We start from the raw sequence: 12,098 nt of genomic DNA on the forward strand, positions 1-12,098 counted from the left end.
CAAATAAACAAGATGACTGCCTTTATTTGAAACCCTTCATTTGTTACTAATCTGAAGACATCTGCTCCTTTAACCTTTAACTCTCTGGAGTTAAAGGTTAAAGGTTTTATGTGACATAGTGTTCTTGCTCTGTGTCTCTGATCGCTTCTGCTTCCTTTACTGTCTGCCATTTCCATTTCTTTACTGACAAACACTATCAGAAAGCTGCTTATTCCTGGAATAGGCCATGGAGTCTATCACAGCAGTACAAGGCACAAGCATCATACTGTATAATTAAGAGTTGTAAATTAACCACCATGTCTTTTGGAGGATCACCCAGAAAAAAATAAATAAAAGAAATTTGGAGAACATCCAAAGTACTCATAGAAGGTGTCCAGGCGACAATTCAGGAGCTCTAAGGCAGCAGCACCAGCCACCTGCTCACTGTGCCACCCCATTGCATGCAAACTGTTTTTAGTTACCTGCTGTACTTATCTTCTAGATGGTTTGTAATAATACTTGATATTTAAAATGATTGAATTCAGTCCTTTATAAATTATATACATTTCAACACACTAGGTGCAGTTGTGTAGTTACTTACAGTACATACTTTAAAATATACTAATGGAAAAATGAAATGCAACATTTTCTGGAATGAGAGTACTATAGTTATAGCTGATGTACTAAAATGTTTGGGAATCTTTAATAAGGCTGTGAACTTAAAAATAAGTCAGAAATCTGAAATTCACGAACTTTCACAAGTTTTAAGCCCTCTGACCAGCAATACAGCTTGTGCAGTGAGGCGTTGCAACTTGCCAATCACACAAAAGCTTGTTAGGTGCACTTTTACCCAATGAGGTCCAGATGGAACAATGCCTGATCAGGTCACCTTTAAAAAGGCCTTAATTCAAAGCTTAGGTCACTGCAAGAAAAAAGCCACACATAGTCAGTTATCCTTGCATTCCATAATGCCTCAAATGTCAGCAGAAGTAAGGGAGAGGGCCATTGGCATGCTGCAGGCAGGCATGTCATCTTTGCCAGCGTTGCCAGACACTATGGAATAAGCCGCTCCACTCTGTCCCGACAGAGAAGGTTTCAGCAGACTGGCAGGACAGATGACTGTCCAAGATCCTGCCGCCCTCGAGTGACCACACCAGAGCAGGACCGACACATCAGACTGGTCCATCTGATAAATCATTTCAGATCTGCAACAGTACTGCTGCTGAAGCTGCCGGCAGACAGAGAACCCGCATCAGTGACATGACAGCTAGGCTTCATGCTGCTGGCCATAGAGCAAGGCGACCTGTCAGACGCCACACACGGCTGGTTTGGGCCAGACAGAGGCTGCGATGGACTCGTCAGCAGTGGCATCAGGTCCTCTTCACAGATTTGTCACTCTTCAGCCTGTTCCACGCAGATGGGAGGGCCAGAGTGTGGAGGAGGAGGTGTTGCATTTCTTTTTTCCATCAGTATATATTGTATTAACTAACCTTTATTCAATTCTACTTAATTCTTGTATTGTGTTCTCAATTTTTATTTTTGCAGCCCAATTGAAATATCATTCTTGTGTGATTTTATGGTTATATGGTAAACAAAGAGTGATTGCATGAATGGTTATAAAACATTTTTTTATTGTCTATAAAAATCTATATTCTGTAAAGACCCCTTTCATCTTCCTGAAATCCTGGTATTTTTTGTTGTGCAGGCTGAGATGATAACTTGATAAGACATTAAACATTAGAGTATATCTTCCAGACAAGGGCACCCAGAAAAATGTTTCTGGTCAGACTATTTTAAATTACACTGATTTTGAATTAATAGCTTAAAACATGTTCAAAGTCTGCATGCAGTCCAGGAGGTTGCATGTGCACAGTTGTGTCTTGGTTCAGTGCAGTGTGGAAGACTAGTGATTTTGTTGTTCTAAGCATTAAAACTGACAACAAGTCACAGTCTACCTCAGGGCATTGTGACATCATCATCACCTCTGCAGTCTTACTCCTTGGGACCCCTTTATTCCTTGGCAAAGCTGTATTTTCCATCTTAAAAATAAAAAGCCAACAAGATGAAGTTGCTTAGATTTTACTTTTAGCAATCCTTTGAAGCAGTAGGCCTGCTTTTGTGTAAATTATTTATTTATCATTTATGTAACAATCTCTTAAACAAATAATAGGACTACACCTGTTTAGTTATACCGTGCCAGTGACTCAGTGCCATTGCCAGAACATAAGAAGAAATGCTGACAACAAAACAAACAAACAAAAGAAACATGTCTAATACACTGTACACATAAAACAAGTTTTAAAGGATTTTATCATCTGGAAAACAAATATTCTATAATATTCTGACATATTATACTTTATCTCCAAGTCTTCCAGATGGACAACAAACTTGAATTCTACAGTCATAAAATCCTATTTTGAATATGTTTCTCAAAGAGTCATCAACAATCCAGAAAGAGGTAAGCAAAAGGAGAAAGAAGAAAAAGGAAGAGAAAACAGTGAAAGAAAGAGACAGAGAAAGGAGAATTAGTGTATCTCAGACTCAAGGACCTTGTCTGAATCAACCATAAAGACCAGATTCTAGTTTGCTATTCTAGTCTGTTTATTTTAAGAACGTTTGATGGGGAATTTCCAGGCAAAAGACATTGTCTTCGCATTAGTGATGTATTTTTACAATAGGGATATAGGGTCCCAATTGGATATTCTGGATTTATGAGGAGAGAGATTAAGCTCTGGGTTCTATTCTATTTTTTTAGGATGCAGATTTCTCTCTCCTGTGGGCCCATTTAGGTTTTATAGAGGATTTTTGAATACAGGGTTAGCATTCTGGGTTTTATTTCTGGTTAGTCAGGATATAGGCCTTGCAGATGCCTCGTTTGTAAATAGGGTAACTTTAATGTTATACAGTATGTTGTATTCTGTGTTGTTTGTTTGTGTTGTTGTTATTGTTAATAAATGTTAATCCCAACTTGCCTCTGATTTATTACTTTTTCACCAGAGCTTTGCCAGATAAATAAGAGCTGTACCTTTAATTATAAGAATCGCTTGAGTACATTATTGGCATATCTTTACAGTTTAGGGGTTGTTATTATTGATTATCCTGCTCCGTTTCATTTTTTATTTATTTTTCATTTTTAGATTTTTTTTACACTTAGAGCTGTCCAAGCAGACACTTTGTGTAAGGTAATGTAGCTCATTCCAGGAAATAATTAACAGACAATGGAGATGATGAAATGTAATCTACATTATCAGCACTCACAGACATATAAAGACAATGAAGATGGGGAAGGTATTTAAAGCCTGTTTGCATTGCCTTGAAAGTAATAGGTGATTGAACCAAGAAAATAGTTTGGACATTAAGGTTCAGAAGAGCAGTGCTGCTTACCGGCCCACAGATACCACTTACAATTGTAGCTTGAGTATCCATAGATGTCTCTCAAACCAGTATTGACCTGGCCCTCCACTGCTTAGCTTTTAAGATCTGATGATATTAGGATCTGAGGTGGAAATGCTGCTGACACTGAAAGAAGATTGTAAGACCTTCTGGGTTGTGGTCTCCCTGAGTCCCAGGGGCCACTTGTTTTTAATCCATCTTGGCTTTCAGCTGCTTAACTGAATCTTTAGTGGAGACAATTTGATTATGTAAGCTATATTATAGCTATAAGAAAATGACATTTCCCCCACCCTACATAAAACAACCTCACACATTCCCCTATCCTCCTCTATAGTACTCCTTGACACATTTCTACTTAGTGTGAAAGATCCCTGCTTTTGGTAGTGTAGCTCAGGGGATCTCCGCTCCTATTAGAGGCATTAATGAGATATCCTGACTTAATTTTAATAGATTTTATTTAAAAAAATAAACATTCATAAATGTAAGTAAAATATTAATAATACAAACTGTAGCACCTTTTGAGAGTGTGGCTACAATCACCTCTCAACTATTGCTACTGTCCCCTGGCTTCCACCCCCTTCAAGCCCCTACCTACCTAAATCTAATCTACATACTACAGAACCAAGGGATACCAGGAAATGTAATGCAGAACAACTTTTTAGATGCTGTCAGGTCTAATTCTGTCATTGTGAGAGACATGGATTGGGGTCTTCATCGACCATGAGTACAAGATAGAAAAAATAATAATATCCCTATTTAGAATAATGTACAAACAAGAAAAGACCCATTTCTATAATTTAACCAACTGTGGAAACTCTCAAAATGTGCAGACTGTACACTCCAATAGCCAGGATACACACATTAGCGTTAGGAGCTTATTTCAAAACATACCATTTGTCAAGGGTCAGATGCACTGAAATATAATTAATGTACATTATTTTATGGTTAGGATTTTTGAAGGCAGATTCTTGATAATTCCAAATATTGGCTCAGGTAACGGTCCCATTTGTCACATTCAAGTCGCAATAGTATCTCCTGCTGTGGAATTCTGTAAAGACAGCAATAAAGAGTCATGAACCATTGTAGTAGTTCAGGTGGGTAGCTGCGTCAGCATGCGTAGGCTGCAAAGGAACAAGTAATAGGTTTATTCCATGCTGAAAAAAGGAAGAAAGAAAACACAACATTTCGGCCGTGGAGCCTTCTTCAGGTGTGAATTCTTTCTTCTTTTTTTCAGTGTGGAATAAACCTACAGTATTACTTATTCCTATGAACCATTGTATGCATTCACAACATCGCCCCCTAAAGGACATGATAGTTACACATTGTAGAACAGAAAAAGAGCAACTCATATTGATACTGCAAAACTCTGAATGACTTAAGACCATCACCTTGGAAAACATCCGTTAGGCTTTCCATTTGTTGCCCAATTGAAAATGAAAAAAATAATTGTCTTTTTGGTGTTTATTATGAAAGGTAGGAGGCCATATTAATAATGTAATTGCATTATTATTATTGAGCTAAAATATAGGTATTCCAGTATAAATCAAGTCTACATAGAAAAACTAAACTTTCTTCTCATGCCAAGATACAGTACAAAGGTGTCTGGATTTATCCACATGAACAATTCACAAAATAAAGAAATGGAAATACAATTGATAGTTTGGCAAAGCCAGGTTTCTCATAGACCTTTCATGCTGTGCAGTGGAGAATTAAACATACTGTCATATTATTCCATCCATTTTATAACTGCTGCTTCCATTTCAGGGTCACAGAGGTGCCACATCCTATTTCAGCAAGCAGTGGGCACGATGCAGGGTACACTGTGGACAGGATGCCAGTCCATCGCAGGGCAGACACACTAACAGAAACACAGACATGCACACACTCCCACACTTAGGGCCAATTTTCTAAGCAGCCGATTAACCGACCAACATGTCTTTGGACTGTGGGAGGAAAGTGGAGCACCTAAAAGAAATGTATCTGAACGTGGGGAGAACATACAAGCTCCACACAGACAGCACCCCAGGACTTGATTTGAACTGGACCTGAAGAGTGACCCAGTTGCGTCCTCAAAGCCTGTGCCAATCAACTGGTGGGTGTATTCAAAGACATTTTCAACATGTCCCTGGCCCAACCTGCTGTCCCCACCTGCTTCAAAACAACCATCATCATCCCAATACCTATGGAAACCACAATAACATGCCTTAATGATTAGCGTCTGGTGGCACTAACCCCTGTTATCATGAAGTGCTTGGAGAGGCTGGTCATGGGGCACATTAAGGACACCATTCCAGACAAACTGGACGCGTTCCAATTCATACCAATTTGGGACAGCTCCACAGATGACGCAATCTCCTTTGCTATACACACTGCCCTATCCCATCTGGATAAAAAGAACACATACACAAGACTACTATTCATCGACTTCAGCTCAGCTTTTAACACCATAATTCCAGAGAAATTAGTCAAGAACTCAGTGCACTGGGTCTTGACACCACCCTCTGCAACTGGATTCTGGACTTCCTGACAGGCAGACCCCAGGCTGTTAGGCTTGGAAACACACCTCCAGCACACGCCGGAAAAAAGGCCTGCCTTCGGAGAACCCAGAAAAGGGGCAAGCCTTGTGGCGTCTATCTTCCAATACTGAGCCCAGAACTGCAGAGACCCTAGGCTTTTAACCAAAAGGCAAATGAGGAAATAATAGAAATTAATCATAACTGATAGGGGTAGGAGTGCCCTCTAGAGGAGGGACGTGGAACGTAACATGAATAAAGGCTAACATGAATAAAGGCTCTCCAGATCCTCACTAACTTTTACAGATGCACTACAGAAAGCATACTGACAGGTTGCATCACAGTGTGGTATGGCAACTGAAGTATTGCAAACTTCAAAGCCCTATAGCGGGTGGTGAAAACTGCCCAGTCCATCACTGGGGTTGCTCTCCCATCAATCCAGGACCCCACACACCCCAGCTACAGACTGTTTGACCCTCTACCATTTGGAAAACCTACGATCTGAACTCTTGCAGTGCCTTCTCTCTTTTTCAAAACTCAAACACACATTAAAATCTACCTCTACCTCACATGTCAAGAAGTTCACTCCCCATACTTTTCTATCCTTTATTTCATTCTGTTGATGTATGATTTTGCACTTCTGATGTTGTTTTGCACATTAGCTGTTACCTGTTGCTGTTTTGCACATTGCCTGTTGTCTCTGTCTTTCTTTTCTTATACAATTGTATTGTTGTTGTTTTTTTGTACTACGTACCATCTGAGAGCTAGCTAAATAGCATTTCATTATACCATATACCTGTAAATGAGTATAATGACAATAAACTTGAACCCAGGGCCCCATTGCTCTAAGGCAGCAATACTGACAGCATACTAAATTATTTTACACATTAATTTTGACTTCTGAAACACAATCTATCACAAAAGCCCAAGGTGAATAAAAATAAATCCTAAAATTAAAAAATATTAAGCAAAGAAGCTCATTTATTTTTTATTATGGAAACGGGAGCAAAAGAGAATTAGGGAAATTAGTCCACCTTTATAGGTGAGTGCCTGTCTATGTAGAAATGCTATTAAAGTTGTTTACTGTGATAACATGTAGTGTCATTTCAACTATCATACAACGATTTTTCATCTGTATAGAGAGATGTATAACATGAAGCATTATTAACAGGATTAAAAGTAGTCAGATGAATATTCAGAAGAATAGACTGTGCTAGAAACTCCAAATAAAGGGCGAAAGCAGACATTCCTGACATGCCTGTCAGCACCATTGCCTAAACATTTAATGCATAATATTATTAGCTAATCAAAAACCTTTTTAGTCCAAGGACAAAACTTCATAGGGGAAAACACTGTTGGTTGTCACATGTATATTGAGGAGAGATCGAACAGTGTCATAGATTAGACACCTCTGTTTAATACAGCTTGATTGTGGTGAAGTAATTGAGCTGTACAGAATATATATATTTTTCAGTAATGGAAATGAGTATGGAGTATACTGTCGCATCCTTTCAAAAAGACCGTATGTATCATGTCAGGTAAAAGGCGACTTAACTATGCAAAACGTCAAATAAAATTTAGGAGGGATGTTTTGAAGAGTAAGTATTTATTAAGAGTTTTTATAAACAAAAACATTAGCTTGGTGACATGCCAGAACTCAAAACGATTATACAAAGTTTAATTAGTAATAGTTTAATTTGGGATTAAATTAAATAACGAACTCAAATGGAACACGCTTGAGCCACGAAGTCCAGTACTGGGTGATACGTCACACTCTGTAGGATTTTAATTGTGATGTAATGAATGTCTCCTAAGTCTCAAGTCCCAGGTCCCAACAAAGCAGAAATTCCAAACTAATCAAGCACCGTGTACCATATCTTTTCTTTTAACTAAGACGCATTGTTCATTCATTATAATAAAACGTTACGACAAACTTATCTTCCAAGTTTTGCAAAGCCTCTTTGAGGTGATATATCGATTCGCACAAACAAAATTACAGTATGCGTATTATCATTGCGCAAATGAAAGTAGCCTACCTCCGCTACATGCTGTACATTATGATAGGTACTATTGAACACAACATTTGCAGCAGCCACTCAGATATCATACTTAAAAAAGAAAAACAACGCTAGATAAAATGTCAGACAAGCTAGCTTGGGTAGTGCATATGGCTTCATGTTGATGAAAGCGAAAATCGACAAAGGGGCTATAAATACTTCTGTTTGTCCCTCTTTAAAATCACCAGGCTTTTTATCTTACAGTTTGCGAGGAGAGCGGGGAGGAATGAAGGCGAGAGTGCAGGACTGCTGGAAGATGCTGTGCGCTCTGGGCCGCTGCTGCAGCCCGAGCGAGCGGCTGGTGCCTGAAGAAGACAGGTACAGGGTGAGAGTGTTTCGATGGTGTCTGTTTCTCACCGTATTCAGCTACACTCCTGTACGGACTCGTGATTACCTCTACATGGATTCAAAATAATGCGAGATCCACAGATATTTTTATAACAACAACAACACCACTGCTTCGTTGTTTGTAAAATGTCTAAATATACCCTGTTCCTTTTTTGCAAGATGTGTGTTACGTTGTAAACGCATTATAAAGATGGTCAATTAACCACAGCTTCCTTCGTGTTGGTATCAGGAGGGCAACGTGATTTCTGTAGGGGATACAAATCATCGTAGATGCAAACAGGTTTCAGGATATTACTCGAAGCGGATATAACCGTGCGTTCACCCAACAGGTTATCGGTTACATTTATTTATGCGTTTGACGCTTTGTCGAGGGCTACCTACATATAGTATATAAAATTATTGGTTCACAATGGCAGAACAGTATAAAATATAGAAAAGTTACATTTAACACTACTGTTAACTTCTGTACGTAAAACAGTTGCACGGTGACAAAAATACATTACACAGCACATACAGTACACATTGAGAAGGATTTCATCGCATTTGAAATACGAAGTGATCCATCCGTTTTCATTTTTTGTTTCATATTCATATTTCCCATTAGATTCCCACGTGTCGTGATTACGAAAATGTTATTATGCCACGACGTATTTGCACTGGGAGGAGGTTCACAGAGAAAAAACACACCCGGGTGACCCCTTTGGTATCATCTTTATTCTGACTCGTCTCTGTGAGTCATGCCACATGGGAAAATCTGACCCCCACGAACTTCCTCCTGTGCTCACAGTTCTGTTTTTAAAGTACTCTCTCGCTCTCTCTTTTATGCGTAGTTTCATTGCTTTATTTTTTTTTATATAATTCGATGATGGCATTAAATGTGGGTTTACTTTATGTTAGCTATATTGCTGCAGTATTATTCTTTATCAGTAATGTTTGCTGTATCAAATTTGTTTTGATCTATGTATGGATCGATGTGAAATATAGTATACCAGTATGGTCTATTTGAGTATCTTTAACCTGATATTTTTGGTAAAAAATATTTCATTATGAAATGCTTTGAGTAGCATCATAGTTGTAGGATTAAGTATTGCCCACAGTAGTAACCAGTGTTCTGTATTTCATATCAAACATCCATCCTTCCTTTTTCTAACCACTGTGTCAAGTGCAGAGTCATGGGGGAGCTGGAGCTTGTCCAGAAATGGGTACAAGGCAGGATACACCCTGGACACCGGGCACACAGACACAAGCACACACACACACACTCATACCAGAGCCAGTCTTCTCAGAGGCCGATTAACTTATCAGCATTTCTTTGGACTGGGTGAAGAGCACCCCACAAAGTATTCCTTTGCACTCACTCAAAAATTGTCACTGAAAAATATTGATATAAATTCACCTTTTGTAATTTTAATTTTACATTTACCAAAACACTAAACATACTTCTAAAAGTAAAAACAAGCAATATTTACTGCTAAAAATATTTATACACAGTAATAATAGTTTATATGTACTTTTTTAATAAAGTGGTAAGTCATTATGTTAAGGATAACCATAAAAAATAGCCACAATTAAATGTACTATTTAAATGTAATAATTTTCTATACACATTAAAAGGTTTTTGACAGAAAATTGAAACAGTTCTGTGGTTACCTGTAGTTGCCCACAAGTAATTATCAAAGGGAAGATGTATTAAAAAATAAGTAAGTTTGAAAATTGTTACATTTGCAATAAATACATTTAACACTGTATTCTACACAAGAAGTTGTTTGTATATTGAACAGTTATTAAACATAAAGAGCAAGTGACCTCAAGGCTATTAAGCTCATAACCAGGGGCCATTAGAAGGGGTGTGTTTGAATTTCAGGTGGCCGCATCTTGCAGTTCTGAGAAACCGGCATTCTTTCTCTGCCTTTGTTGTCAGAGCTGGTCTTTTCAGCAGTTACAAGCTGAGGGGAAAAACAGTGAAGAATATAGTAAAGGAAAGTACAGCAAAGCATTCACCTGAATGGAGATAAAATACAGTTTGACAAGCAGAGAAAATTGCGTTATACTAAAGGTCAACATCAGAGAATGCTTCACAATCTCGGAGCAGAAGGGGTGGGTGGAGCACAACATGTTGTGTGACATAAAATGCCAAAATGTACAACAGTGGCTGAGGAGAGTCATGTTTGTGTCTTTGCAGTACAGAAAACCACTCTGACCACAGCATGCCAGTGGTGACGCCACGCTTCTCCACGCAGATCCGCAGATGTCTGTTTTGTGGGCAGCTGCACAGGAAGCTCTGGAGACTGCCCTGTGGCCATTACTTCTGCCGCCACTGCCTGGTGAAGATCGTAGATGAAGGTTTCCGAGATATCGAGGGGCTTGACGGCAGCCCCTGCCCCAGGTGCCGGAACGACATCAGGCCTAGTTCCAGCCTGTGACAGTGAGATCTCACAGGAGAGGGAGCCTAAGAAGGGGAAATAAAGTCAAATGAAAGGGCATGGATCCTCCTGTTCTATGAATTAATGATGAAGCAATGAAGCACTTTAATCATGAACGATCTATATATCCTTGCCCTTCACACATGAGCTTTATAAGGCACGTACAAAAATTACTCACAAAAATGTAAACTCGATACTATTATTTGTGGCACTGTGGCTAAGGATCTGTGCCTGTGGCTGGAAGGTTGCCGGTGCTGTTTGCAAAGTTAGTTCCTACACAAAATGGAGGGGGAACATACCTGTGTAATCCAGAGTGAGGGATGTTAAGTTTTTACAAGATTATGGGAGGGACTTACTATATTGTATTAAGATATAAAGCAGTGGTGTCCTGGGCAGCCAGAATCCAGCAGGTTTTTAAGCCCTAGCTAAAATCAAGATCCTCTAAATACCTGGAACAATTTCATTTTATCCACTAGTAGGTAGTATGTTCAATTAAGTAGTTTGTTTATATTGATTGAATTGAAATTGTTAACACTCAGTACTGGTCAAGGGCTATAGACCAGTCATTCCTGATTATTTGAACCAATTAACACTAAATTGATTACACTTTTTGATGTCTCAAGTATTTAAAAATGGATGATTTAAGACTGGCTGGACTGTGGTTTCCCTGGACTGGGTTGACCACTCCTGCTACAGTATATTGCATTGTACCATAAAGTGCAGATTTGTACTATATCATATTGTACTCTTATTGTATACCTCAGTAGTGTATTATATTGTATGCTGTGACATACTGTAAACACTGATACTATTCTGTAAAACTGTTCGATCTTGACAAATACTGTTCTTTGAAAATACATCTGTAATGTCAGGTGAATAAAGCTTATTTTGAATTTCACTATTAAGGGGGCAGATTTAAGACGAGAAGAAAGTCAAACAGAGAAGGCAATAGGCCTTTTGTCATAACAGATGAGCCATGTGATGAGAAGATAAATGACCATCTCATGACACTATATATTGTACTATATAAGTACAATATGAAGGTCTGAGCGAAATCTGAGATAAAAAATCTGGAAAACTAAGGGAGTAACTATGATTCATAGCCTCAAATGTGTGCATTTGTTGTCATCAAGGAGCTTGAACAGTCCAAACAGTGAACATTTCTCATACACATGATTGCATAAATAAAGGAATAAGAAAAGGAAGAGTTGCAAAGAGAGCAACACACTTTACTCATCTAAAATGGCTTTTATAGAGAGAGAAATAAAATGTGAGTGTGAGAAAAGAGGAAAACATTCATACATATAAGCTGTGCTACAAACAGCATTCTAGAGAGAAATGTAAAAGATTAAGCAGGGAAAGGTTTATTGCAGAGATAGTGAAAA

At 38.6% G+C, this 12,098-nt stretch overlaps 1 protein-coding gene across 1 annotated transcript in view; it reads right to left on the reverse strand.

Annotated features, from left to right (window-relative positions):
• Positions 1-10,592: 10,592 nt before the first annotated feature.
• LOC107075924 (immunoglobulin kappa light chain-like) overlaps positions 10,593-12,098 on the reverse strand; it is a 44,780-nt gene continuing 43,274 nt past the window's right edge. The window contains exon 6 of the mRNA XM_069185259.1: positions 10,593-10,739. Coding sequence (XP_069041360.1) covers positions 10,593-10,739 — 147 coding nt within the window. The remainder of the gene's footprint in view (positions 10,740-12,098) is intronic.

This window comes from Lepisosteus oculatus, chromosome 27, assembly GCF_040954835.1.
Source record: "Lepisosteus oculatus isolate fLepOcu1 chromosome 27, fLepOcu1.hap2, whole genome shotgun sequence".
NCBI lineage: Eukaryota > Metazoa > Chordata > Actinopteri > Semionotiformes > Lepisosteidae > Lepisosteus > Lepisosteus oculatus.